The sequence below is a fragment of the Vulpes lagopus genome, chromosome 12 (genome assembly GCF_018345385.1).
Source record: "Vulpes lagopus strain Blue_001 chromosome 12, ASM1834538v1, whole genome shotgun sequence".
Taxonomy (NCBI): domain Eukaryota; kingdom Metazoa; phylum Chordata; class Mammalia; order Carnivora; family Canidae; genus Vulpes; species Vulpes lagopus.
In genome coordinates this window covers 56,140,187-56,167,491 of record NC_054835.1, presented here as the reverse complement: position 1 = coordinate 56,167,491, position 27,305 = coordinate 56,140,187, and the positions used below count along the sequence as shown (strand labels likewise).

General features: G+C 56.3%; 1 protein-coding gene across 2 annotated transcripts; it reads left to right on the top strand.

Annotated features, from left to right (window-relative positions):
* Positions 1-243: 243 nt before the first annotated feature.
* MXRA7 (matrix remodeling associated 7) lies at positions 244-27,305 on the top strand. 2 transcript variants are annotated; one of them, XM_041724981.1, is made up of 5 exons: positions 244-554; positions 15,086-15,203; positions 19,009-19,105; positions 19,296-19,435; positions 21,489-21,511. In XM_041724981.1, exons 1-5 carry the CDS (start codon positions 288-290, stop codon positions 21,494-21,496), a joined length of 630 nt encoding a protein of 209 aa, XP_041580915.1. In that variant the 5' UTR covers positions 244-287; the 3' UTR covers positions 21,497-21,511. The 2 variants fall into 2 exon arrangements, with proteins under 2 accessions (XP_041580915.1, XP_041580916.1); XM_041724982.1 differs by lacking the exons at positions 19,296-19,435; positions 21,489-21,511 and adding an exon at positions 26,252-27,305 and having other exon boundaries at positions 259-554.

The window sequence follows — 27,305 nt, the reverse complement described above, 5'->3', positions numbered from 1 at the left end:
TCCCAGAGGGCTGGAGGCGCGGAGATGATGCTGAAAGCGACCAGAAGCGAGGGGCGCCCGAGAAAGAGCGTTTCGAGCAGGTTTTCCAAACCAATCTGAGCGCAAAGCGCCAGGCCGGCCCGGGGCGGGGCGGCGCGGGCCTCCTCCGGCCTCGGGAGCGCCGCCCGGGGGTCGGGGGCGCGGGGGGCGGGGCGCGGCGGGGGCTCCGCCCCGGGGCGGGGCGCGGGCGGGGCGCGGCGGGCTCCCTCGGGGTCCCCGCGGGCGGGCACTCGGGCGGCCGCGGCGCGATGGAGGCGCCGGCCGAGCTGCTGGCCGCGCTGCCCGCGCTGGCCACGGCGCTGGCGCTGCTGCTCGCCTGGCTGCTGGTGCGGCGCGGGGGGGCCGCCAGCCCGGAGCCCGCGCCCCCGGCCGAGGCCCGCGGGACCCCCGCACCGCCCGGCCCCTGCGCCCCGGAGCCCGCGGCCGCGCCGGAGGGCCCGGGGCAGCCCGAGGGCCCGGGGGAGCTCGCGGCGGCGCCGGCGGAGGCGGAGGAGCAGGCCGCTGAGGCCCCGCAGGTACGACCCGGCCCTCCCGGGCGCCCCCCCCCCCCCGGGGCCCGCGCCCCCTCCCCCCGGCTCGGGCGGGGCCGGGGACCGGGCCCCACTGCCCCCCCCCCCCCCCGCCCCGGGGAGCGCCGAGCCCGCGAGCAAACTCGCGAGCATCCTCCCCCAGAAGTGCCGGCAGCGCCGAGCCCGCGTGAGTTGTGTGCTGCGTCCTGCTGGGGGTCCGCTCCCCGCTCCCCGCTCCCCGCTCCCGGCTCGGGGCACACCCACCCCTCGCCCTGCACCCCTCCGGCCCACGGCGGCCCGCATCCACGTGCATGCGGCTTGTTTCAAGGTCTGCAGTAATGAGAGTTGTCTCGATAACGAAAAAACAGTCATACTTTGAAAGAAAAGGAAAAAAAAAAAGAAAAGGAAAGGAAAGCTGCCTTTTCTTGGGAAGCCAGTGTGAAATCCAGACTCCAGAGCGCATAGGGCGGGGCGGCGGAAAGAGGCCTGGCACAAATGCAGTCATTTTTATTGTCACACGTGCTTTGGCACTTTTCCCCTGGGGTTGCAGATAAGCCTGGCCTGGATGGGGCAGAGGAGCAAGATACAGCCCGGCTGAGCACCCCCAAACCGCCCCTCCTGCTTCTGCCCCACACTCACTCCCTACGGTCCATCATCAGCTCCGTTCTGACCACTTGCCTGGCTTCAGGACATCTAGAGAGATGTGCACTCATCCCCCCCAGCCCCATACACTTTTTCCAGGGCTTCTCTTCACATTCAAAACCTACTTGCCAGGCATGAGACCCACATTTCCAGGATTTGAGCACCCTTGACCCCTACAGGCTACCACCCAGGGCCCTGAGTCCGTCGGATCCGAATGCCTTGTTCTTACTCCCAATCCCCTCTTCTTGCACTGGAGGAGGCCTGGAGCAGTTGAAGCCATGAGCGCTGCTCTGGTGCCTTGTCCGTGTGTCCACAGCGCCCTACTGAATTTTGCTGGAAACAATGGTTTACACTGCAGAGAACCCTTGAAGGGAGAAGGCAGTGAGGCTGGGCCAAGGCTTTTCTCTTTGCTGAGTAAGTGTGCGGGACCCCTCTGAGCAGGCGCTTTGTTTGACAAGTGGGTGACTAATTGTGTCATTAGAGCCGATTCTAACCAGCCTGAGGAGGGCTGTTGTATTCCAGGGAGGACAGACTGCTCTAGTGGAGGCCCAGTTGCTCCTGCTCACCTGGCCCATGGTGACCGCAGGTAGGGTTCGGGCCTGTGCTGATATGTTAGGTTCGCTCCCAGGTTTGGGATCCCGCCTGCGCTCACAGCCTCCTGGGAGAGCAGAGAGGAATGGGCCTTTCTCAGGAGCCATTTGCTCTCAACCAGCCCTGCCCTACCGTTTACACAGTGCCCTTTCCCACCCAGCAGCAAGTTCTAGATTGAAGTCTGCGATGCCTGTTAGTGGCGCTCAGTAGGGTCTTGATCCTCTGGGTTACAGCACTCCTGAGAGGGCTTTCTATGAGGCCTGTGGGCCCTCAGCAGTTCGAGATCTGGTGGGATGGGGTCAATGTTTTTGGTCCCGAGCAGCCCCAGCACAATCTGCCTCTGTCAGGAAGACGCTCTTCCTGTGGGGGTGCGTGGGTGCTTGGAAGGACAAAGCACGTCACAGGGGTTCACGTGCAGGGCAGCTGCCAGATGACTCTGAGAGTCGAGTCTTGTGTCCTTACTCCCGTGCAACATCCTGTCCCAAGACCGTCCCAATGTAAGGGTTATTTTTAAGTCCATATCCTCACTCAGGACTCTGGCCCTTCCCTTGTGGGTTCGGATCCCCGATCCTTGCTGAGTTGCTGAGCTCCCCCCTCAACTCCAGCTGGCAAATGCTAAATCATGGCTGGGCCTCAGGCCCTAGGGTCACGTGCCGGGTTGGGGGACACATACCCCTGCCCCCTACTACTCTGCCTTCCCAGTGGAGAGATTACCCCTGAAAGAAGCTGCTAAGAAATTATCTGGAAATGCACAGGGGCATTTTCTAGAGCAGGTCTCACTGCTTTTTTCTGATTATCATATTGGGTAGAAGGACCCTGGGGAAATGAGGCTGAGGGGTGGGGGCGGGGGGTGGGCAGCCACCTTGCCTGACTAGTGGTGCTTCTTCTGATCCAATCATCTTTCTGCCCTGCCAGGCCTGGGAGGCCCAGGGCAGCTGCTGCCTCTGATTCACAAAGCTGATTATTGAGAAGGATCCCGAGCCCAGGGAAGCAGCCTTCCACTGTGGCTGCGGGTCACTGGGAAGGGTCCCCACGGTGCTGTGGGACAAAGTAGCATAGTGAACTGAGACACTGGGCAGCCACTGAAGAAACGGGGAAATGGGGGGGTGATCAGCCGGCCAGGTCGGGGAGGCTAAGCAGAGGGCAGAGCTCTATTAGTAGAACCTCTTTCTTGTCATGTCTCCTAGGGGTGCGTGTGGGGGTGGGCAGTCTGAGGAAGCATGACAGGCATGCCCCCCCCCCCCCAACGAAGATTCATGGCCAACAATGTCACAAAAATAAGAGCTGGTCCCTTTTAAGTCCAGGAAACAGTGCTTTTTGGTGATGTGTAGGTTGTGATTTTAGGATCGCCACGCTTCTTATCTAATGGAGGTGTGGATTCCAGCCAGGCTATGTCATAGGATTCCCAAACTGTGGTCAAGGTGAAGGTCAAGGGTCCCCCGAATAGTACTAGAATTAAGTCGGTGCCATAACTCAGACTTCTTGGCACTCGGATCCTCCCTCTCTCTGGTCAGCAACCGACTAGACACAGTATCACCAAACACAGAAGAGGCAGGGAGACCTGTCTCAGCTGAAAACTAAAGAGACAAGACGGACAAACGCGGTGCATGATCCTTGAATGGGATTGGGGTCCCCACGGTGCTGTGGGACAAAGTAGCATAGTGAACTGAGACACTGGGCAGCCACTGAAGAAACAGGGAAATGGGGGGGTGATTGGGGCGGGGTGCGGAGCATCCTGCAGGTAACTTGCAGATCTGTACAGAAACATCTTGCAGATAACTGGGATATGTTTCAAATGAACCGGTTATCAGATCATTTTGTTGTCTCGATGCTCAATTTCTTGCGTGTGATGCTGGCGTTGTGCTTCTGTAGACCCGTGGCCTTGTCCTTAGGGAGATTGCTGTGTGCCCAAATGTTCAGGGAGGACCCGTCATGATTCTAATAGTTACACGTACACGCCCACACAAGAGAATGGCAAAATGGCAAAATGTTAACAACTGGTGAATCTAGGTGAAGGACGTACAAGTGTTCATTGTTTTATTCTTCCGATTTTCCTGTAGGTTTGGAATTTCTCAAAGTACAGGGCTGGAGAATACACTTGCGGTGATGAGCGCCAAGAAGTGTATAAAATTGTTGAAACATTATATTGTTTGCCTGAAGCTTTTATACCACTATATATTCATTATACATGAAAAAAAAAAAAAATACAGTGTTGGGAAAAGAAACCCAGTGGGGAATTTCTCAGGAAAGGGCTTGGTTTCTCAGGCCCTCTGGCTGTGTCGGTCTGATTGGGCTGCGCAGCCTCACCCGGGTGTCCTCACTGCAGCTGGGCCCTGGTTCACCTTCTGGAGTTATCCTGCTGTTAGGTCTACAGCGTGTCTCCTACCCTCACCATCCTTGTCGCCACAGGTCTCCCCACCCCGACCCCTACAGAGGCCGCAGAGTGATTTAGGAGCAGGTGACTCCCCTCCCCCGCCGTCCATCCTGACCTTCATGATGCCAACGTGTCCCCACTTTCTGTTCGCTTAACAAAAGGCAAAGAAGCCAGTGAGTGAAGGGCCAAATAGGGAGTTGGCAGTTGTTCATATCAGTTTGGAATCCTGTCTCCGTCGGCTCGGGCTGCTATAACAAAATACCAGAGACTGGGAGACCTAAACGGTAGACATGTCCTTCTCCCAGCTCCGGAGGTTGGCAAGTCTAAGATCAAGGTGCCAGCTAATTCGGTTCCCAGGAAGAGCCCGCTTCCTGGCTTTCTGTGTCCTCACGTGGTGGTGGACAGAGAGCTCCCTGGTCTCTTCCTCTTCTTATAAGGACAATAATCCCATCCTGGGGGCCCCTACTCTCAGGACCTCATGTAACCCTAGTTACCTCAAAAGGCCCCACCTCTAAAAACCATCACACTGGGGCTTCTCGGGCTTCGACATAGAAATTTGGGGAGGATACAGACATTCAGTCTGTAATAGGTCTAGTGATTTACTGCAAAGGACACTGGAAATAGCCCACACATCCATTAATTAGGACATTGGATTAATTAGCAAGTTGGTAGAAATATGTAAGGAAAAGCACAGAACACAAAACAGTGTGTTCACGGTAATTACAGTGATGAACATCACCAAAGAGAGGACGATGCACAGAGCTGCAAACAAGAGTTCAGTGTTCAGCAGTGCAAGAGAGTATTTTATGCAAAGTCGTTTCAGCTCATATTTTTTTTTTCCCATGTGAGAAAGAAGTCCAGGGACTTTCCTCGTGGCTAAACTTTGTTCTTTCTTCCCGAAGTAGTCTTGTTGGCACCCAGAAAATTTAGCTGTCGGTTAGAATTTTCTACTCTGTGGGAAGTAATAAATTTTTAAAGAACATACCTTAAGGAGAAAGCTGCCTAGCTCTGCAGGGTTAGAAAGAAGACGCGGAGCATGCGCCCTTTTACACAGACCCTGTTTGTTGCTCTGTTCTTTCCCGGACCGTCGGCCTAAGCCAGAGTGTGGGAGGGCTGAGTCGGCCCTAGACCGTGGGTGGATGTGCCTCCTGAGAAACGCCCAGTTCCCGGTGGCTGAGGCATTTTGGGAGCAACCTGAGTCCAGCCACGCTTGGTTTGCCACCGTTAGGGACAGATGAATGAACCAGGACTTTGTTTTGGGGCGTTTTTTTTTTTTTTTAAGATTTTATTTATTTATTCATGAGAGACACAGAGAGAGGCAGAGACATAGGCAGAGGGAGAAGCAGGCTCCCTGCAGGGACCCTGATGTGGGGCTCAATCCCAGGACCCTGGGATCATGACCTGAGCCAAAAGCAGATGTTCAAACACTGAGCCACTCAGGTGCCCCTGAACCAGGACTTTGATGGGGTTCAGAAATCTCCTAAAAGGGGCGCTCTGTATGGACTGAGCATCTTGCTGGGATTGCTAGTCCTGGCTGCTTGGTCAGAGCCAAGAAAGAGGTCTGGGATGCTGCACCAGGGTGCTCCTGCCCTCCTACCTGGCAGGGAAGAAGGATCGGTCAGGTTCTCCTGGCCATAGTGGGTGAAAGAGCAAATGAGATTAACTGGTCCAAAGGAAACCCAGTATGAGAATCCATGGTACCTGTTTACCTAATATTTTTCCTCCAGGGGCACCTGGGTGGCTTGGTCAGTTAACTGCCCATCTTTGGCTCAGGTCTGATCCCAGGGTCCTGGGATCGAGCCCCACATCCAGTTCCCTGCTCAGCGGGGAGCCCACTTCACCTTCTCTTTTTTGCCACTCCCCCTGCTTGTGCTCTCTCTCTTTCTCTGTCAAATAAATAAATAAAATCTTTTAAAAAAATTGTGACTATTCTGAATAGTCATAAGACTTGGGGGAAGCCATATAACCTCAGTTTCCCCAAACTGAAAGGATTGAACTAAAATGAGCTCTGACCTCTCCTAGAGCTCTCTGCAATCCATGCTTATCTGCTTTCCAGTTACCACCTTCTGTTTCAAGGCCTGTGCGTGCAGGGGTGGGTGTGTGCATGTGTGTGCCCGCATCTGGTATTTGCAAGTAGGAACTCCTTGCATCATTATTAACGCTTCGGCCAACCTGACCTCTGGTTGAGACAACCCTGGGCACATTCTCAGCCAAAACCTCATTCTGGGACCTTGGTATTAAGAGTGTTTCTCCCGGCCAGATGCTTCTGTGCCAAGGACTCAGAATCTGAGATCAATCCCAAGACAAGCAAATACCTCCAGCGCAGTGGTGTCCTGTGAAGATCAGTAAACCCTACTCTGGGGTCAAGCCATTCTTATCTTTATTCTTCCTAAAGTCTTGCCAGTTTCTGTGGTCATGGTTGAGGGCTCCTTAGAGACTTTTTTTTTTTTTTTAAGATTTTATTTATTTATTTGTGAGATACAGAGAGAGAGAGAGAGAGGCAGAGACACAGGCAGAGGGAGAAGCAAGCTCCATGCAGGGAGCCCGACGTGGGACTCCAGGATCACGCCCAGGGCCGAAGGCGGTGCTAAACCGCTGCGCCACCCAGGGATCTCCTCCTTAGAGACTTTAAACACTGCTCACCTGTCTTCTGTTGTTATCCTTAAAGTTGGTCATGGTCAGAGTTCTTCTTCAGCCTGGTTGGCCCCGAACACGGTGGTCTCATGTCCCCCGCCCCCATCGTTCTGGTCACAGCAGTCCGTGAGCTCTCCGCCCTATGCTCAAGCGTCTCCATTTATCACCACCACCACCACCACCACCACCACCCCCCCCCGCCCCAAAATGTAGACACTAAAATTCCACCTAATCCTTGCTGATAAGGGGAGAATGCACATCACTGCCCCGGGGTGGTTTTTTACGAAGCATTTGATGCCCTCCAAATCCTCTTTGTAGGAACAATGCCAAAAACCATTAATCTGATAGGATTGGATCTGGCATGCTTGGCCATCTGAGCAAGAGAGTGTGCCTAGGGCTTATGAATGTGCCCTCAATTGGGATATGAGGTTGGAGTCCAGGATGGCCCTTTTCGTCTGGACGGCTGAACTTGGCCCCCAGCCTGGCTCCTCCTTGCCCCGGGGCGCTGTGTGCTGGCACCGGGAACACCAGATCTCAATCTCTCCGCCCCTCTCCCCCAGCCCCAACTCAGGAGTCCACGTCTTACCCAGGACTCTTGCTTTGTTCTTTGTCCGTGCTGGAAACACTCATGCTCCTATCAAGTGGAGGACTCACTTCTAGACCTGTCTTCCAGAACACGCTGGCCTCTGCCCTTCCCCTGATCCATAGCTGATGGTGCCCAGCCGCTCCCTGAGCCCCACCTCATGTGGCCGGCTGCCTCCTCGACACCTGCCCGGGGTGGTCCAGTGAGCCCCTGAGACCACCGTGAGGCCACCCTGTCTGTTAAGACTGTTCTGGACACGTTCCCCCCAGAGACCAGCCCCATGTTTATAACATGGAAGCCACAGCCACATTCTCCTGCTCCAAGCCGTGTGGTGGCCTCCGTCACATACAGAATAAATTCCGAACTCTTACCACGGCCCCAGTGGCCGGCTCTGCCTCCTGTCCCAGCTGTCCCCTCGCCCCCTCCAGCACAGCCACAGTGGCCTTCCCAGTGCTCAGACGCACCGGGCCTGCACCTCCTCCGGAGCCTTGGAACAGGCTCTGGGCCCTGCCGAGCAGACCCTTCCTGGCCTAGACTCTCACACAATGGCTCCTCTTCACCTTTCAAGTGTCTGTGTCCACGAGCACCTTCGAGGATACAAACTGGCAATTCATCAAAGGTTTTATCAGCTAGAATTTTGTCTTGGGGCAAAGGACATCAGATCGGTGGTTTTCTTACATTTTTTTTAAAAGCGCTAGATCTGTTTTGTTCTTCTTCAAGCCTAGATGGAAGTCCAGTGCATAAAGCAAAAGCAGAACTTCCTTGGGGTGGGGTGGGGAGCGGATCTTGGGCCCTATATTCCCACCCCCCCTTCTTACAGCAATCCCTTTGGTCGCCCCCACAGAGCTCCAGGATAAAAACGAAGCTCAAAACCATCCTTGCCAGGTCCTGTGAACCTCAGAGGACCCCACCCAGACAGAGGAGGGAGGGGGACCCAGAGGTGAACGGGGAAGGGCAGACCATGTGCCCAAGGCCTTGGTCCCAAGGGTGACCCTAAGTTCCAGCCCACCTGCCCATGGCACCCCCCCCCCCCCCCCCCCCCCCCCCCCCCGCCATGGGCTGGAGAGGAAAGCACCTCCCTGGAGGCATTAGAGACCCTGACCTCACGGACTCCAGAAGCCCAAGAACCTCAAAGGCCGGGGATTATTTGAATTGAACACGGCAGCTGTCATTTTAGAGTTTTCGTGGGAAAAAGCCATCGTAAGGCTAGTATTTTAAGATGTTCTCGGAGCAAATGAGTTGCAGGAGATTAAGTAAGGTCAAGGACATGGTGCCGTATCGGGCACCAAGTGATTGGCAGGAGCGTGGAGAATGAGGGTGTGTCCAGACTTTTCCAGGCGGGTGGTGGCGGTTGAGAAGTCAAAGCGGAGAGGAAGCAGCAGGCGTGGATCCCCATTCCCAGGCCGTGACGAAGTGTCCAGGATGCTGTGACCGCAGAGAAAAACTGGCGAGTTGAGAGGGGCCAGTTTAGGATAAGAAGACGTCAGTCCGTTGTCTCGGGGGATGCGCCTTATCCCGCTGCAAATATGGATTTAGAGGGTTGGCTGGAGCGTCCTCTGCCTGGAGCTGTCACTTAGGCGTGCGGTGGCTGAGCTGTTAGACACGCGGGTGGAGGGAGCCGCCGTGACCTCTGCCAGCCTGCCCTCCCCCCCACCAGCCTGCACAGGCGCCCCGGGAGCTGGCGCCAGCTCTGCGCCCTCTGCTCGCCCGCAGCTGCTCCCCTCCGAATGCAAAAGATGAACAGCCTGATTGCCTAATGGAATCTTTCTGGAATGGGGGTTGGCGGGGGAAGAGCCCTGTCAGAGCCTCTCTGCCTGCAGTGGGAGCCGGGCAGCAGCCCCTGCACCCTGCTCGTTCTGGGTGCCCACCCCAGAAACCTGCTGCAGACGTGGTGCAGGTGGATGGGGCCTGGCCCAGGCCGCGGAGAAGCCGTGGGGGATCGTGCAGGCCCCTTGAGAGCTCCCTGCTCTCCCTGTTGGCTGCTGCAGGGGAGGGAGGGACAGACGTCCCCGTGGAGGTGGACCCGTGGGCCTCTAAAATCACCCTGGGTTATCCAGGGGGCCTGTTGCGGCACGGCCAGGCTCAGCCATGGTGCTGGTCACAGGGGCCAAGCAGGTCCTGTGTGCAGGCCCCGGGGCCGAGCCATCTCCTCAGAGAGACGGAAAGATCTCTGCTTCTCTGTCTGTGCCTGCCCCCCCACCCTCTCCCTGCCTCCCTCCCTCCCTCCCTCCCCTGCTCAGCGCCCTGCATCAGGCCTGGCTGGGCCAGGGCGGCCATAAATGGCAATGTGCTGCCCGCAGGCTCGCGCTGGCTCCGAGAAGCCTCCCCCCTTGGCCTCTGGGAGCCCCTGGCCCCCGTGCTCTGCCTCCCCCGAGCCGTCCCTCCACTGGAGGAAAAGGCGGATTTGGAGAAGTGTGTCGGGACCCGGCAAGTGAGAACTTGGGCCCTGTCCAGTAGTGGGATGCCGGGACTCTGGTCAGGGAGGTGATGGGCTTGGGTCCCGGCCGAGACCGCTCTGGGGACCAGCCAGGATGACGGTAGCTGTCTCAGAGGGCGTCACCCATTCACAGCCTCACGAAGCTCACTTCCTTTCCTTAGAGCACGGTGTGTTGGTTTGCTCGGGCTGCCGTAACACCGGCCTGCAGACCCGGCGGCTTAGAACACCGACGTGCATTGTTTCCAGAACTGTGAGGTCCAGGCGCGGGCAGGGCCGGTCTCTCCCGGGACCTCTCTGACCCTGGCCTGCCGGTGCCGCCTTCTCGCCACGTCCTCATGACACCCCTGGTGTCTCTCGCATGTGTCCCCTTCTTACACATCTCTTTGAAGGACACCGCTCAGATTGGGTTGGGACCCACCCTCGCTGGCCTCACTTTAACTTAATTCCTTCTTCAAAGGCCTTCTCTCCAAATGTAGTCACAGTCTGAAGTACCAGCGGTTTGGACCTCAGCTTGTGATTTTGGGAAAGACACAGTCCAGCCCACAACACACAAGGACCGTGCAGCTCGCTCAGGACCACGGGGACCAGTGGTGACATCTGGCTGGCTTGCGATCAGCGCTCTGAGCAGCTGTGTGGTTGTGCTGCAGCCCAGCTCCGTGGGAAAGCAAGCCCAAGGGTGGAACTCCAGACCTCGAGACCCCCAGGGGATTGCCTGTGGCCAGGGGCAGCCAGCCCTTCGCAGATTCATTCAACAAACACGGAGCCGATGGCCAGAGTTCCTTAACCTCCCAAGTCAGGCCTGACATCTCTCACCTGCACTTTTTTTTTTTTTAATTTTATTTATTTATTCATGAGAGATACAGAGAAAGAGGCAGAGGGAGAAGCAGGCTCCACGCAGGGAGCCCGACGTGGGACTCGATTCCGGGACTCCAGGATCACACCCCAGGCCCAAGGCAGGTGCTAAACCGCTGAGCCACCCGGGAATCCCCTCTCCCCTGCACTTTGAAAACGCTTCTTGGAGTTTCTCCTGCCTCTGATCTTGCCCTCATTACCCCATTCCACTTCCTGCTCCAAAAATGCCAGCCTCTTCCTCTTTCTCCCCATTTAAAAGCTGCTGGGAGCCCACTGTCACCTTGTCCTCTCACAGAGATGGGGAGGCCAAGGTGGAGTGGCCTTGGAACAACTACAGCCAGGGTCCTCTCCGAACCCTGGGACCAGAGCTCCCTGGGACCAGAGCTCCCTTCTCCCCAAACAGAGTCCGGCCATGGGTCACAACTGCATGCTGCTCCGTTGCAGGAGGGGGTCTGTCCTGAGGCAGTGCCCCATCCCCCACTTCCACCTCACACCCCACACCCCACACCCCACCCCTGGGCCCACAGGCTTCCAGGGGCATCCTCCAAAGGAAGGGGGTTTCTGTACAGACAGAAAATGAGTGGCCAATTCAGCACTGTTTTCCAAACTTCACAAAATCTAAAAAACAAACAAACAAACAAAAAAACTCTTTTAAATTGCATCCCTGTATATAAAGCCACAGAAGCACACCAGAAATGTTATAAATCGGTATCTCTCTCTACCAGACACATAACACTATTTATCTTCCATTTAATTCTGGGATGCAGGGGTATCCCCAAAGTCTTGGTGTAGTTTTAGGTTTTAATAACTTGAGAAGTGTAAATGCTACAAACCTACAGCACACGTCCGTTGAATATTTACTTATTTAAATTCTTCTTATGCTTAGCTACCTGACATTTGAATGCCAAGTTTTCCATTTTAATTCCTTGTGTGTGCCAGAGTCTGGATGGGTGGGCAGGGGGACGAGTCCTCTCCCCCGGGCACCTTGGTGAGCTGGCCAACCTCCGTTAACGTGATGTCCAGGCTGTCAGGTGTGCATCAAATCCTCGCAAGATCGAAAGGCTGGAATCACAAATGCGATCCCTCAGTTACTGAAGCTCAGGCCATGAGTATTGTTTTCAAAGTCCAAAAATCAACTACAGCCATATCTAGCACCAGACTGTGGTAATTACATGAATTTGGATGAGAAACATCAATATATTTAACATGTAAATAGCCTCTCCAGTGTCGTTTTCTTGCTATGTTTGTAGCATTCATGCTTCTGAAATTATTAAAGCTGAAAATCACACTAAGACCTGGGTCGCACATTTTTTTAAAATACCGGTAGCAACCTCTCAATTGCTTTCATAACCCGCCAACGGGAGAACAGCTACAGCTTAAGAAGCAAAAAATAAAAAAAATAAAATAAAATAAGAAGCAGCACACTAAAAATAAATAAATAAATAAATAAATAAATAAATAAATAAATAAATAAGCAGCACACTTCAAAAGTCCAGTGCAAGATTCAAAGGTAGAGCAGCCTCTCCCCGGGAGGGTGTTGGCAGGTCAGCCTTTGCTGGGTGTCCCTTGGGGATAGTGGGGTGTGCCTCAGGTCTTGATTTTCTCACCGTGCACGGCAGTTATTTGTGCAGATGTCTTCCCAACTGGATCATGAGCTCCTTGAGGAAGGGACTGTGCTCGTATCTCTTTTATCTTTGTGTCCGTCACACGTAATGGGAGAATCGACCGCCTCTCTAGTCTCAATATTGGGCTTATTTCTGGGGTCCAGCCCTGAACAGGTTAAGGGCTGTTTGTCTCTCTTTTTTCTCCTCTTCCTTAAAACACACACACACACACACACACACACAAAACCCACTGACTTCACAGTTCAGATACCCCTGTGTAGCATTTTAAAAATATGTCAAGAGTAATTCATGCATATTCATGCATATTATTAGAAAATCCAAATATACTGAAATGAATCAAATGAACAGAGAAGCGCTGCCCTTCCCCCAGAGGTAGCCCTTCCCCCCAAAGGTAGCCACTGCTAACAGTGCCTTGCGTGTCCTTCCAGAAAACATTTCCTCAGCGTTTGGAGCGTGTATGTGCATCTCCATTCTTACATTTATACCAAGAAGGTTGCCCCTCTCACACTGTGCTGCTTCTTGCTGCTTCCTCTTGGTAACTTGTCCTGATGCATTTCTCACATCAGTCTGTACCGTTGCCTGCTTTTTAAAGCACTGTCTTGGGGACGCCGGGTGGCTCAGCGGTTGAGCGTCTGCCTTGGGCTCAGGTCGTGATCCCAGGGTCCTGGGATGGAGTCCTGCATCGAGGTCCCTGCAGGGAGCCTGCTTCTCCCTCTGCCTGTGTCTGCCTGTCTCTGTGTCTCTCATGAAAAAAATAAATAAAATCTTTAAAATAAATAAAAGCACTTTGTTGCATGGCGTATCCACATTGTGATATATTTAACCTGTTAACATTGTGCCGCACACATTAGCCAAATATATTTAACTCTAATATATTTAACTCAAAGTCATGAACATGTCATCGTTTCCAGTTTGGCTTCTTTTCTGCTGCACATAATCAGAGTCCTTGTATAAAAACCTGAACAGCTGGTTTTCCAGTCCAGAGCAGATCCCTAGAAGTAGGTTTGCTGGGTCAAAGGGGTGTCTCCTTTTCCTGCCTCCCCTGAAGAGTCCTGCCCCCCTCCCCACAGCCACAAAGACGCTTTGCTGTGCAAAATCCAGGGGGCATCTGGACAAGCCCCACGTACTGACCGGCGGTGCTCAGGGCAGCGTGGCTCACATCTCGATGGTGCAGAGCTTGATGGACGCTGCTAAGAGGAGAAGTCCTGCTCCTGCCTCCTGCCCAGCTCCTCCTGGCTGCACTTTGTGTGATCCAGAGAGCAAGAAAATGACAGGCAACTCAAGGCCTCTCAGGGTTTGCCACTCATGACCTGCTGTTGGGCTTGTGCAAACTTGCAGGCCAGCTTCGCTCGCTCTGTTCTATGAGGGAGCCTGCTGCCAGCCCCTCCGAGCTCCTGCGGAGGCTGTACCCCTGGGAACTGAGTCCCAAAGGCCTGAGCGTGCCGCCCTCTCGACGCAGGCGGCTCACTCCTGTGTGTGCTTCCCTCTCGTCAACCTGCGGGTTTGTGCCTATTGGCTTCCCGTCACAGTTCCCCGGGTCCCTTGTCCCCACCACGCCCTCAGTCCCTGTGGCTGGAGGATCCGCACATCCCAGTACCCCCCGGCATTCCTGCAGGTTGAAGTCACTCCTTCCTCCCAAGAAGGCCATCTTGGGACACTCCTTCCAGCCATCCGTTTATTGAGTCCATTTGAGGGAGAGCGCTGGGCCTGAAGGAGGTGGAGCTCCAGTTTGGGGAAGATAGATGCTGAAACTGTTAGGGGTAGAAACGCAGTGCCAGGGGCATCAGGGTGGCTTAGTTGGTTAAGCTTCTGTCTTCGGCTCAGTTCATGATCTCAGGATCCTGGGATCGAGCCCTACGTTGGGCTCCCAGCTCAGTGAGGAGTCTGCTTCTCCCTCTGCCTCTGCCCCCTGCTCATGCTCTCTCTCAAATAAATAAAAATCTTAAAAAATATATTTTTCTCAAAAAAAAAAAAGAAGAAGAAAAGAAATGAGGTACCAGGAAGCAGAGGTGGAGTCTGCACTCACCAGCACAGCTTCTCTGTGACAGCCCCGCCGAGGTGGGCCCCAGGTGCCAGCCTTCCCCCGGTGCCCCTCCCTGGTCCTATCGGCTAGAGTGGCAGGTGGGGGTCCCCAGTCCCCTTACCAAAATGGCATCCAAAGGCTTTGACAAGGGCAGCCCGGGTGGCTCAGCGGTTTAGCACCACCTTCAGCCCAGGGCGTGACCCTGGAGTCCTGGGATCGAGTCCCACGTCGGGCTCCCTGCATGGAGCCTGCTTCTCCCTCTGCCTGTGTCTCTGCCTCTCTCTCTCTGTGTCTCTCATGAATAAATACATAAAATCTTTAAAAAACAAACAAACAAAGGCTTTGACAAACACCCACCTGGAAGGGGTGAAAGGACTGAGGTTCAAAGGTCAAAAGCACAGCTCCCCAGCCAACAGACTCCCCCTTGTCCTCTTGGCCACACAGCGTTTTCATGGAGATTATGTGGATTCCACCAGCTGGTTGATGGTGGCCCCCACGGGGGTCCTCCTGGCCTCACCCAAAGAACAGGCACCCGTGCTGTGTGGTCATGCTGGCCCTCAGCGGCCCCTTCCTCTCCTGATGTTCCGCCCACCGCTGCCCCATCTCCCGGAGGAGGGCCCTGGCTTCTGGTCCCCCCACTGCTGCGACACATCCCTCCGGCCAGTGGGCCAGGGTCAGGTCGCTTTCACCGAGGGGTCAGGCACCTGGATGACCCTATCAGAGTGAGCCACCCCGAGCTCTGGGCCCCAGGTACTGAGTCTCTCCTTGTCTTGCAGGAAGAGGAGCCAGAGCTGGAGCCGGAGCCACAGCCAGAGCCACAGCCGGAGCCGCAGCCAGAGCCGGAGCAGGATGACCCGGAGGGACCAGCCCAAGCAGGGCCTGAGGAAGAGGACGGTGAGTGGGACCCGGCCTCCAGGTGCAACCCCCGGCCCTGTCACCTTGGCTCTTTCTGTCCCCTCTTTCCTGTCTCTAAACTGTGAGTTGTCTTCCAATACGGAGGACCCATCATGCCAGAAAACCAAGCACCCTGACCTTCCACTTCCTGCCGCACCTCCTAGCTCTGCTCCCAACACTGTGCATTTCAGTTTCTCACTGAACGTCTCCCTTATGGAGACAAAAGCCACTCACAGGCCGTTGCCCAGGTGTTCTGCACGGCGAAGGCCCCATGGGAGGAGATGCCGGATTTCCAAGCAGCTCAAGTACCTGGCCAGCCCTCCCAGCCCTCAGACCCTGGCCGGCCAGGGGGAGGGGGCAGGAGTGACCCTGAGCATGAAGGAAACTGGCCAGTTTGGAAGGAAACTGAGCAGGTGGAAGGCAGTGGGGTTGCCCTGGGCACCCACGGGGGCCAGTGCCCTGAACAGACAGAGAGCCAAACGCGGTGTGGGTTTCTGCTGGGTCCTGTCGTGTTTTATTGCTTTAAAGCAAGCAACAAGAAAGCAGCATGTCCACATTTGTTAAATCTATATGCAAAGTATGTGGAGGACTTAATACTTGTACTCTTGTGTGTGTTTGAAATACTTTATAATTTTTTTAAAAAGCGAGACTGTTGCCGTGACTTTCAGCCGACTGCTGGCAGGGGCAGTGGAAAGAGTGGGTTGCAGGAATGCAATGACCTCGGCTGGTGTGGGTGTGTGGGCGGGCGGCCGGCTGCGCTGGGGGGCCCACAGCTCCCCCTGAGGTCCCGCAGGTCCAGGCTCCTGTCAGTGCTGCCTCAGAAGAACAGGGTAGGGCAGGCAGCTGTAGAGGCTCGGGGCTGGTTCTCCCCAATCATCTGCAGGTTTAGAGACGCATGGCACCTGCGCCTGGGGTCTGTCCCTGCCTCGTGCCCCTCTCCCCCCACAGGCAGCTGCAGGGATGCCGGAAGTCAGGATCCTGTTAGTGACTCGGGGACCCAGGAGCTGTGGCTGCTAGAGGCCCTGCCGTGGCAGCTAAAGGCCCTGGCCAGGACAAGGGGAGGCTCACCAGCCTCCCACCCAGCCATGGGCCTTGTCATGGGCCCTCCGTCCTTATCTGACTGCTGTCCCCGGACACCCCCCATCCCCCAGCCGCCTCCTGTGAGCTCTGACAAGGCGAGGGAGGGGAGGTTTAGGGCCCCAGCTGTCAGAGGAAAAGAGGCGTGGGCCCCCAGCCCCTCTGCCGTGAGCAGAGCAGCTCAGCTCTCGGGCTAATTGATTAGTGTCGCCAAGATGCCCTCCCTAAGCGACTTGGTGATTCACAGAAGGCTACAAGAGGAAGTCCTGCTCCCGGGAGGCTCTCACGTTGAAACCTCCTGGTCTAGCAAAATTGGATGCGACTGTGGATCACTTGGTACACCACATGTGATGTGATTAAGTGAAAGGCTTTTCTGCCTGGCCCGGAAAACATAAAACTAATCAGGCCTGCCCCCTAAATTGAAACCTTGAGTAGTGCCCAGCTGGCAGAATTTTTTGTTTTATTTTTCTAAAACATAGCAACACAGTGACCTTGATGTTGAGGTTAATTGGTTTTCTTTGTCCGTTGCCTCTTCTCGAGGTCCAGAATCGAGTGTTGGTGCGTTGGCTGTGAGCTCATTCTGAGACCGCAGCTCTGTGTCAGGCTTTTTTTTCCCCCGCCTCTCTGGCAGGCTTTTTGGAGCTTTCGGGATAACCAGGGACCCAAGCCCCTCCGACAGCAGCTCTGAATTACTCAGCAAAGTGCCCAGATCCCCAGATGCAGGCAGTCCATACCCGGTGCTGTTGGAAGCTCCTGGTTCTGCAGGCCCGCAGGGAATGGTACTTTCCAGCCCTTTGCTGGTCAACCTGAGCAGAGCTCAGCCTGGAGAAAGAGCTGGCCGGTGGGGGCCGGGGTCTCTGGTGAGAGGGGGTGGGAATGGGTTCCCGGGTCTCTGCACCAAGCCTCATCTCACCCAGAAGAAGAATGAAGGCCCCTCAGGATGATCCGGCCCCTTTCTCCGCCACCCAGTGCCACTGGCCTCCTTGCTTTGCTGGATCGGTCTCCCCAGACACCGCAGGGCTTGCTCCCTCTCAACTACCACCTGTAAATCCCCTCCTGATGCCACCCCCAGCCTACCCCCAGGGAAACTTCCAAGCAGCCCCCTGGCTGCCCCACTCCCCTGTCCTTTCTGCAGAGCACTCGCGACCAACTTCTAACTGTATTTTACTTATCTTTGCTTGCTATATGTTTTATTCACTGCTAAGTCCCCAGCACCTCGCACAGTGCTCACTAAATATTTGCAGAAAGAATGAAGAGCAAATGAACTCTTGTACAGATGTAGTAACTTCTTCCTAAGGCAAAGCTTCAGCCCCTGGGCAGTTAGCCGGGGTGAGGGAGCCACAAGGGGACTGTGCCCTGGGAACCGGCCAGCATTCTCCTCCTGGGCGAGGCTTTGGAGAGAACAGGGCCCTCATCACATGACATTTGGGTTCTGAGTCTGCATCCAGAACCTTCTTCCTTCAGCCCAGAGAGAACCCTGAATCCAAAGGGCTACGGCCTCCACCCTGGACCCACATCAGCTTGTCTAATCAAGCGGGACAGGTGCCAGCTGGAGGTCAGGGTGGCCTGGGGCAGGATGCGGAGGTGTTCGAGATTCCTGACATTGGAGTGGCAGAGAGGTACACTCTCTAGAACAGGACTGAAAAGGACTCCGTGTGTGGGAGGGTGATTTGCTGGCCTTCGCACTTCCCTCACTCAATTCTGTACGCCTTAGTGGAAACTAGACAAAACCAGCCATTCAGTCCCTGTCCTGGGGACGGCCAGGGGCTGCCTGCCCTCCACCTGCTGGGCTGAAAGACCACTTAAAGGCATCGCTTTCCAAGGGGACTCTCTCCTCCCGGATGCTCAGCCCAGGGCTATGCCCTGCAGCACTTTTCTCCTCCGCCCTGCAGCCCGTGCCTGTGTGCCCAGCACCTGCCCTCGCTCCCTGTCACTCCGCTTCTCTGCCCAGACCTCTGAGGTGCCCGCCTAAGGCCTCGAGATGGTTTGTGTGTTCTCAGGCAGGTTGGAGTCCGTTCTCTGGGACTGGCAGGTCCCTATTCAGTAACATGTACCGGTTTTGATGCCCAAATTCCAAACAGTGTAAAAAACGCTACATCCCTCCCGTGCCCTACTGTAGGCTGGATGCATTGTTTCAGATTTCTAATAACCGGCGGGCACCCCAAGCCCCAGAACCCAGAGGATCTCAGCAGAGCGCTCAGGAGTCCCTGTGCCTCCCGGGGGCCTCGGGCCCAAGGAGATGCAGGGGACGTGGCCATCACACAGCAGTGATGGGGGGCTTCAGAGACGAGGGTAAAGCATCCCCCAGACAGCAACTCGGCGGGAGCCTTTGCCGGAGAGGGGCAGCCAGGCAGCTCTGTGGGCAGCTCAGCCGGGTCTTGGGGGGGCCATCACTGGCTGGGTAGAGCTTCAGGCACCATGTGAGGAGGGGGACTGATTTCTCTCCAGCTGCTTCATCTTTGTCCCTGTATCCCCATTTCAAGTTCCAAAGAGCTCCTAAGCTGCCATGGGATTTCACAGAGTGTGGGAGGAAGCCCTGCCGGGTGGAGACAAAAGGTCTCAAGCTCCTGAGCCTGGCAGCCCAGCCCATGGGGTGGATGCAGGAGGATGGGGCTGGGCAGCCAGCCCTTGGAGCCAGCAAAAGGGAACGAGGACCTGAGCCTGTGGGAGGCCCCCCTGCGCTCAAGGCCTGCACCGGCTCTGACCCTGACCCGTCTCCTCTCTGCAGGGGGAGAGGTCTTCTCCTTTAAATACAGCCCGGGGAAGCTGCGGGGGAACCAGTACAGGAAGATGATGACCAAAGAGGAGCTGGAGGAGGAGCAGAGGTAGGCTGCACACCTTCCCTGCGGGAGCCCCCCCCCCACGCCGTCCTGCCCTGCCCTGCCCTGCCCTGCCCTCCCCTCGGGAGGGGGGAGCCAAGCTGAGCAGGAGAGGAGGCCTGCCTCTGGCCTGCCTCCTGCCCCACCCCCGCTACTCCTTTATTTTGCTTTTCGGGGTTCTGTCCTGCTCCACCAGCCTCGGTCTCCGGTTTCCCTGGAGACGGGCCCCTTGGGGAGCCCGGGAAGAGGGCAGGGCGGCTGAGCCCCTCCCCTGCCCGCCTCGCCCCACGAGCCGCCCGGGAGGAGCCTGGAGCAGAGCCGGCTGTTCCCTCACACGTACAGTTCATGACAAAACCGATCCATCACTTGGGGACAGGGTGTGATTCTTCCTGCTCATCCGCTCGGCAGCTCCCCTGCCCCCTCGCCCGGCGTCGGCGCTCGGTTTGTTCTGCTCCACGGAGCTCCCACACAACTGCAGCCGCCTAGCTTCTCAGCTGTAGGACTGCCCCCCCACACCCCGCCGGGCACCCACTGCACGCCGCGGGCCTCCGTCCCCGAGTCCTCTCCGCTCCAGCCCGCCGGGGTGCTGAGGAACACCCTGGAGGCAGCAGGACAGCTGTGCCAGGCCACGGGAGAGAAAGGTGGTCGGACTCCGGTGGTCCCCCCACGACCCCCCGGTTCAAACTGGAGTCTCAACGGGAGCCCAGGCTCGGAGGCTTGTGGTGACCCCCGCCTGCTCCTTAGCACAGGCTGGGGTCCTAGGGTCACAGAGGACAGGAGGGCTGCTTATTCGAATGCACAACTCAGCCACCCTTTTGGTGCCGCTGGTCAAGCCACTCAGGGTCCCTCGAAAGTCAGAGCCGCTCTGCCCAGACCCCCATTTGCCCTCCTGCAGCTGCCACCAGCTCTTCCAAACCTGGCCTGGAAGGCTCTTCCCCTGGGGCGGAGGGGTGGCAGCCTGGGCCCAGCCTGAGGAAGATCCTGAGCAGGGGAAGGTGGCCTCCAGGGGAGCCCCCGGCCCCCCCCACTCGGTGCTGGTGACACTGCCTCTGGGTGTGACCCAGTTTGCTGCCTTTATATTTCAGGATTGAGCTGACCTCTGACCTCACTTCCCTGTAGCAAGTTCCTTAGGTCCTGAGCCACACATATTCTTGCAAATCCTTTTGGTAAGGAGATTGACTTCTCAGACCAGTGGTGCTTCCCTCCTCCTGTCTGTTAACGTGTCCCCAACACGACTGGCGCGGTCTAAACCTCCCCCCTCCGCCGCCTCCATCACCAGTTGATACGTTGTGTGCACGGCGCGGTCTCGCTCTCCGCCAGCACGGGGGTCGCTGTGTGACCGGGTCCCTCTGTCCCGGCTGCGGGGTTCTGGGAGCCCAGCGGACACAAGTCCCTGGTGGGCCTCGTGGACCGGCTGGTGGGGAGCTAGCGCCCCCTTGTGAGGCTGGGGCAGAGCTGTCGTCCCTCAGGGGAACTGCTGGGTGTCCCCCTGCCACTTCATCCCGAGCTGTGGGACAGGCAGGTTGTTCTGGTCAGAGGAAGGGGTGGCGGAGACAGCGCTGTTCAGTAAGCTCAGAGTGACCGGAACAAGGCCACTCTTTGGTTTTCCCGTTGCAATGGAGACCACGTGGTGCAGAGGGCCCAACAGAGTCAGTATCGGGCCCTTTACAGGAAACGTTTGCAGGCCCTGGATTAAGGATGGGGAGCGCTGGGTGCACCTGCGATCCCGCGAAGGTCCCCGTGGACGGAGCCAGGTGCTCGGGCAGGTGCCTGTGGATGTGAGGAGTCAGTGAAACCAGAAGGACCGGTTAGGGACAGATGCCAGGCCTCAGGCGGGGGTAGGGGGTGTCAGGTCTCCAGGGTTATGGGGCTCAGAGCAGGCACCCCAGAAAGAGGGAGGGGAAGGGAAAGTCCCTTCTCTGTTATGTTTAGACAGCAGACCCTGCATCGCCCAGGAAGGTCTTTCCCGCCAGGGTCTTGGGGGGCCTCTGGGGCACCGAGTCACACTTGGCTACTCCGTGGGGTGGAGACTGTGCCCCAGGGCAGCTCTTGGGGTAAAGGAGGAGATCTCCTCTGCTTGTCTGCAGGCTGTGCCCCAACTTGAGATGAAGGGGTTAGTGGACTTCATGGCCCTTAAACACACGTTCCCCACAGAGTGGAGCTGGAGTTCACGTTCATTTTCATTCCTGTCCTTCCCCAGCATGCTCCTCACGGCTGCTGCACGCATCTGCCTGCTGCCTCCTGCCCCTGCATGCGCCCCCGGCCAGCTCACGTGGCACTGCATGGGGCCCCGTGACTCGCACACCTCTTGCAGCTGCTTCTGTCCCTCTCGTGGTGATGCTTGGGGTTGCAGAGGCTGGCGAGTTTGGCTCTGTCTCTCCATCTACAGCTCGGTAGTTCCCGTGTGGCCCCGGGAGAGCCGGCGGGTGCAAGCTCGTTCTGGTCCCAGCTCGTCCCAGCTCGGTCTAGGAAACTGCCCTGGAATTCTAGTATGAAAAAGAACACGTATATTATCGTCAAATCACTAAAGCCACAGGCCGGCCAAGTATGCTCTCTTCTTTGCCTGTCAAATTCTTTCCGACCGAACTCTGCCTGTTTCTAATCCCTTTCCTGGCACTCTGGGTCCCAGTTGAGTTGCAAGCTAGTTCACCAAAAAATGCTGCAAATCCCTGACTTTAACTCAGCCACCAGAGCAGTGGTATCCAGAGCCCAAATCCTTAGCGGTCACATGGTCCAACATCCCCTAAAGCCTCACTTTACAAATAATTTTCAGGGCCTAGCACTTAGGAAGCAGGACTAAAATCAAGACCCCAGATCATTCCTCTGCGTGTTTCAGTGGACAGTCCCACCCTTGGAATTGCTCGTAGATTCAGGTTCCTTGGGCACAAGAGGCAGATAAATGGTCAAGGTTCCAAATCCAGAGCTGGTGGCTGCCTAAGGAAGACTCTGCTCGGTCACTGCCTGCCCCCTCCGCCAGGCCTTCTCCTGGGGCCCAGGGCTCACAGGCGTCCCTGGCGTTGCCACGCCTGCCTGGCTGGAGGAGGGTGCCTTCCCACCGCAGCTTCTCTGGGAGGTGCCACGTCCAGCCTCAGTGTGGCTGGGACAATGGGCTTTGCAGGCTGCTGACTGTGCCTCCAGCTCCCAGAGCTAGTGAAGCTGGGGAGCTTGGCAGGAAAAAGCACCCCCGTCCCCTCCTCTCCTGTGTGCCGTCTGTTCTTCCCACCTCCTGGTCCAGAGGACAGTGTAGACCAGGCTGGCTCTGATAGATGGGAACCTGGGATCCCAGCGCCCCCGCTCCATTCTGAAGGTCCACAGAACGTCCTGACCTTTCTGGAAAAGGACACGACTCTGGTGGAAGGTGCTTGGTGCAGCAGAGCAGGCGAGGGTGGGAGGCGGCCTGGGATGGGAGCCCAGGCTGTGGGACATTCTGGCATCCACAACCTGGTGAGTCCGCGAAGGATTTGCCGGTATGAATGTCTAGAAACACGCGTGACTCTGACCTCCAGAAGAGGGCGCCGGAGGGACAAATTGAGGGCCTGCGTTCCCTGGAGACTGCGAGCTTCTGGGTGTCATTTAGAAAAGGTGCGCGTGCATCCTAGGGTGCTAGTGTCCCCAGAGGCAACAAAACCCCACCAGCGGGAACAGGAAATAGTCGAGTGTGACAGGACAACCTCATTGGGGGTGGGGGGGCAAAGGTCAGAAGCACCCAGTATGTGACCTAGAGTCGGCCCCGCCTCCCCACCCAGGGTCCGGGTCCCCCCCCCCCCCATGCCTCCCGGACTCAGGACTCAGAATGGGGTTTGGCAGGCTGCTGAGGGCCAGTGCTGGGTCAGGCGGGCTCTGGGGAACAGTGTCCTGCTGTAGCCTGGCTTCTGCAATCCCAAACATCCTCCTCCTCATCCCCATTTCCCCCTTCCTCCCCCACCATCCGTGTAAGATGGAAGAAGTAAAATAAATGATCTTTTCTCCCTATTTCTCTTTACAGAACCGAAGAATAATGAAGTTATCATTAGCCTCCTGCTAAAGGCTTTTCCTTTTGGCACCTAAAAAGCTTGAGAGATAAAATGGAAATCCCCAGAGCGGAGCCATGCAGGCTCCCGGGTGCCTCTGGCCTGCACAAATGTGCTGGGACCCAGCCCCTCCATCAGGACCTGTCCCTCAGCGGGGAGGGTGCCGGGAGCGCCTTGGCCCCCCGGGGTAGATGCTCCCCCGTTGGTGTGGATTGCTTGGTTAAGCAAGGGTTTCGTAGACTTGGATTTGTCTTATCACCGTACCCTGCTTTCCCCTCGCCCTTCACACCTGTGCTATCACCAATGGCAGCCACCTTGTCATTTTAAAACCAGCAGAGCTTCGCCCCCACCCCGCCTTTTCCTTCACTGGAGCCAAATTGTGAAAGACTCTGAGGCCTGCCAGACCAACGAGGCAAAGCTCCTGTGCTGGCTAGCTGGCTCAGGGATGGTGGACGTCCTCCTTTCCCTGGGGGCCCACTTCCCTCTTTCCATTGGGGGGGCTCAGGTGTTGGGGGTGAGAGAGGAGAGTCGCAGCGGCAGCAGTCCTATTACTGGCCCCACAGCGGGGAACCAGCGCCAGCTATCGATTTGTGTGGCCCTTAGACTTCATTTAGAGGAGGCTTGAATCCGCCCCTCTTGTGGCTTGAGAGGCCTTTTCACTGACGGCTCTTCCCAGCGCAGCCGAACCTCCACCTCCGCTTTGGCAGAAGCAATAAGACTAGTTTGCTTGAAATAGGTTTCTTGACGATTATGCCTTTTCCTAGAAGGTTTCGTAGGTAAGTTAGAATTTCACCAGATAAACGAGGTCAGCCCCAGACCCGTTTCTTGGAATTTTATATTGGACAATATTTATACTATACCAGCCTAATCTGCAGTTTTTAGATGTGTTGGTTAAAACAGATTTTTTTTTAAAGCCTAAGTTTATAGAAAAATTTGTTCCATTTAATGGAAGGCCGGGATGCCACCCCCTGGGCCATGTTACATTCCCAGCCACCTTCTCCTCTGGTCCTAAAATCTTAGGTTCAGAGGCGTAGTGCAGAAAGGGCACCGTGTGCAAGCCTCATCGAGCCACGGGACGAGTAGACCTACCCTGGTTAGCACGCGTGTCCCCACGCAGCAATAACAGCAGCCTCGTCCAGGCTGGGATCTTACTGATACAGTAAGTAGGTGACTCCCTCCAGGGTAGTTCCCTAACTAGTTAGTTGTCTGGAATCCTGAACGTGGCTTGTAGGCACCAAGCCTCATCATGTACTCCCGATGGCTTGGATCTGTGTGTTCAGCCTTTGTTCAGCCCAATAAACTTTGAGTAGATGACCTCGGTTACTGTGTGTTTTTTCAGTTTTGCTGTGTTTTTAAGAAACAGTCCCCTCTGAACCCATTAAAACATGAGCTCGCTCTCGTTTTGATGCCTGTTACTCTCTAGCAGAGGAGGAGTCCTAGGTCTACCCCAATGCCCAAGTGCCACAGCCATCAAAAATACCTGAGAATCTGTGTGCATGTGAGGTGGGGGTGGGGGGTTGTGATTCCATCCAAGTTGCTCAGCACACACACAGCCTTTCAATTCACAGTGCTTTCTTCGGACTGTAGGGTACAGAACACCTACGGCCGGCTCCTTCTCCTCCACACAGGAAAACAGACTAGAAATCGCATTCCCAGGGTGACCAAGAGAGGCTGGGATTTGGGACTTCAGTATTTGAGTTTCTAGATGCAGCTCTAGCCAGAAAGCCAACTTCTGGTCGAGAAATACGGGGTCACCGCAGAAGGAATCCATTGGGACACACATAAGACCAGACACTGGGACCCCACGCCGCCCCAGGCAGCATTATGGGTGCTGGGTGGCCTGGCAGTCATTCCAAAGCCCTGCCACGGGGGACACACGGTGTGTGTATGCAGGGAGGGGCCGAGAGGGCCAGGTACGGGGTGCAGCTGTCCACAAAAACCACAGAAACCAGAGGCCAGCTGTGCTGACGGCACCGCAGATGGAGCGGAACGGGCGAGCCCCAGGCCACAGCTGCCCTCTGGGCTTGTGCCCCGTGCCCCACCCTTGCACCCTGTGCCCCACCCTTGCAAAATGTTTGCGCACCTGGGAGTTGTCCTGTGCCGGTCAGATGGTGTGGCCGAGCCTCATAAAGATAAATACTTGGGTCCCAGCTGCCCATCCAGCGTGGGCCAGCTCTGTGGTGGAGGGACGGCCCCCCCGCTGGCCATAAGGTATGTGGGCAGAGCAGGAGCAGGCGCCCCTTCCTCCGAGCAAGGAGACCCCGTGGGCACCTCCGCCCACACCCGCTTCTCAGCTGCTAATGCTTTCTGCCCTCACCCCTCACAACTGAGGCTGCTAACACGTTCCTTCATGGGCTCGCTCTCAGGCCACTTAACAGAAGGGGCCTCCCCCCATAGCCGCCCTCCCCCAGGACGTGCCAAGTCAACACTCGAAAGGGGGCCCCAGGGAAACCTAAGCATCTGCCTTTGGCTCAGGTTGTGACCCCGGGGTCCTGGGATCGAGTCCCACATCGGGCTCCCTGCAGGGAGCTTCTCCTTCTGCCTGTGTCTCTGCCTCTCTCTGTGTCTCTCATGAATAAATAAAATCTTTTGAATTTTTTTTTTTTAAATTTTTTTTTTTTTTTTTTTTTTTATTTATGATAGTCACAGAGAGAGAGAGAGAGAGAGAGGCAGAGACACAGGCAGAGGGAGAAGCAGGCTCCATGCACCGGGAGCCCGATGTGGGATTCGATCCCGGGTCTCCAGGATCGCGCCCTGGGCCAAAGGCAAGCGCCAAACCACTGCGCCACCCAGGGATCCCTAAATAAAATCTTTTGAAAGAGAGAAAGAGAAAAAAGAAAGGAAAAGAAAAAAGAAAGAGGGCCCCTGGGGGAAACAGAGGCACAGGATCCCACACGGTCACTTGGGTCCCCAGACCTGTGGGGCAGAACCAAGACTTAGAGCCCCCTTTTAGGACCTTCCAGCGGAGGTGGTTCGGCCAAGCCAGCTAGTGGGTTTTGAGTGGGTTTTGCTTCTGTTTGACCTTCTCCTTCCTGGAAGGCAGGCACAGCAGCGGCCGAGAGCAGGGTCCCAGCCCTGGCGTGCTCGGCGTCCCGCACCCTGCGCTGGAGCACCTTCTTCCTCTCTCCTCTCTTCCCCACAGAGTGCAGAAGGAGCAGCTGGCGGCTATCTTCAAGCTCATGAAGGAGAACAAGGAGACGTTTGGGGAGATGTCCGACGGCGACGTGCAGGAGCAGCTCCGGCTGTACGACATGTAGGCCGCCTGGCCCGCGAGGCCCTGTCCCTTGCCGGCCCGCTGCAGCAGGCCGTCCCTCCGCCTACGTAGCCTTAGAGGCGTATCACACACAGATTGCGCGGTTCCCACAATTTAGGCCTCATTTTACAGGAATCGGGATCGTTGTCTTCAGAGTTCGACTTGTTTGCTAAGAGAATGCTCCCCTGCTGCTCGCGCCCATGCAGTTACGGAAGCTTCCAGAAAGCCTTCTGAGGCAGATTGAGGGCGCGGCGTTGTTAGACTGGACACCCAGGCAGCAGGACCCATTGCCCGTCTCCCCCATAGCACCCCTGAATCCTTTCCACACCAAGTGCCCGGCAGGGGGTGGGGGTGGGGACCGTGCCAGGGGCACCCAGCTGCTGCCTGGGCCGGCTCTGAGCGTCCTTTTAGCAAAAACTCTAACTCAACACCCACCTTCCGTGCTGGAACAGATCAGTGTTCTCAGAGTTGAGACCCCCCCGAGAGCTTCTCCCATTTAAGCGTGAGACTTCCTTCACCCACGAGGAAGGCAGGCTCATTTGAGTTATTGTGCACCCAGAACAGACGCTCGCTGCTAGAGAGCAGTCAAGGCTGCGACATGGTGCCCACCCTTAGGGGGACTATGGTCACCCAGAGAAAACGCGCATATGCGCACGAAGGGAGCATCTCCCCAGACAGGGTGCAGTCAAACCCCAAGGTGACCTGACGAGACAGTGTCTGGGAGGCCTTCGGGGGTCAGTCCCCTTCCAGGGGTCAGCCAGCATGGGATGATGCAAATGCAGCAGCTCCCTGGGCTGCACGGGCCCTGGTTTCTGTTCACCCCATTAGCAGGGAAACTCATAGCATGCAGAGTTGGGGCGGGGGCATCTGCTAAAGAGAGGACCTATGAAGTTCTTACCAATATTTTGTATTTGCTGAAATAAAGCTAAGTCAACACAATGAA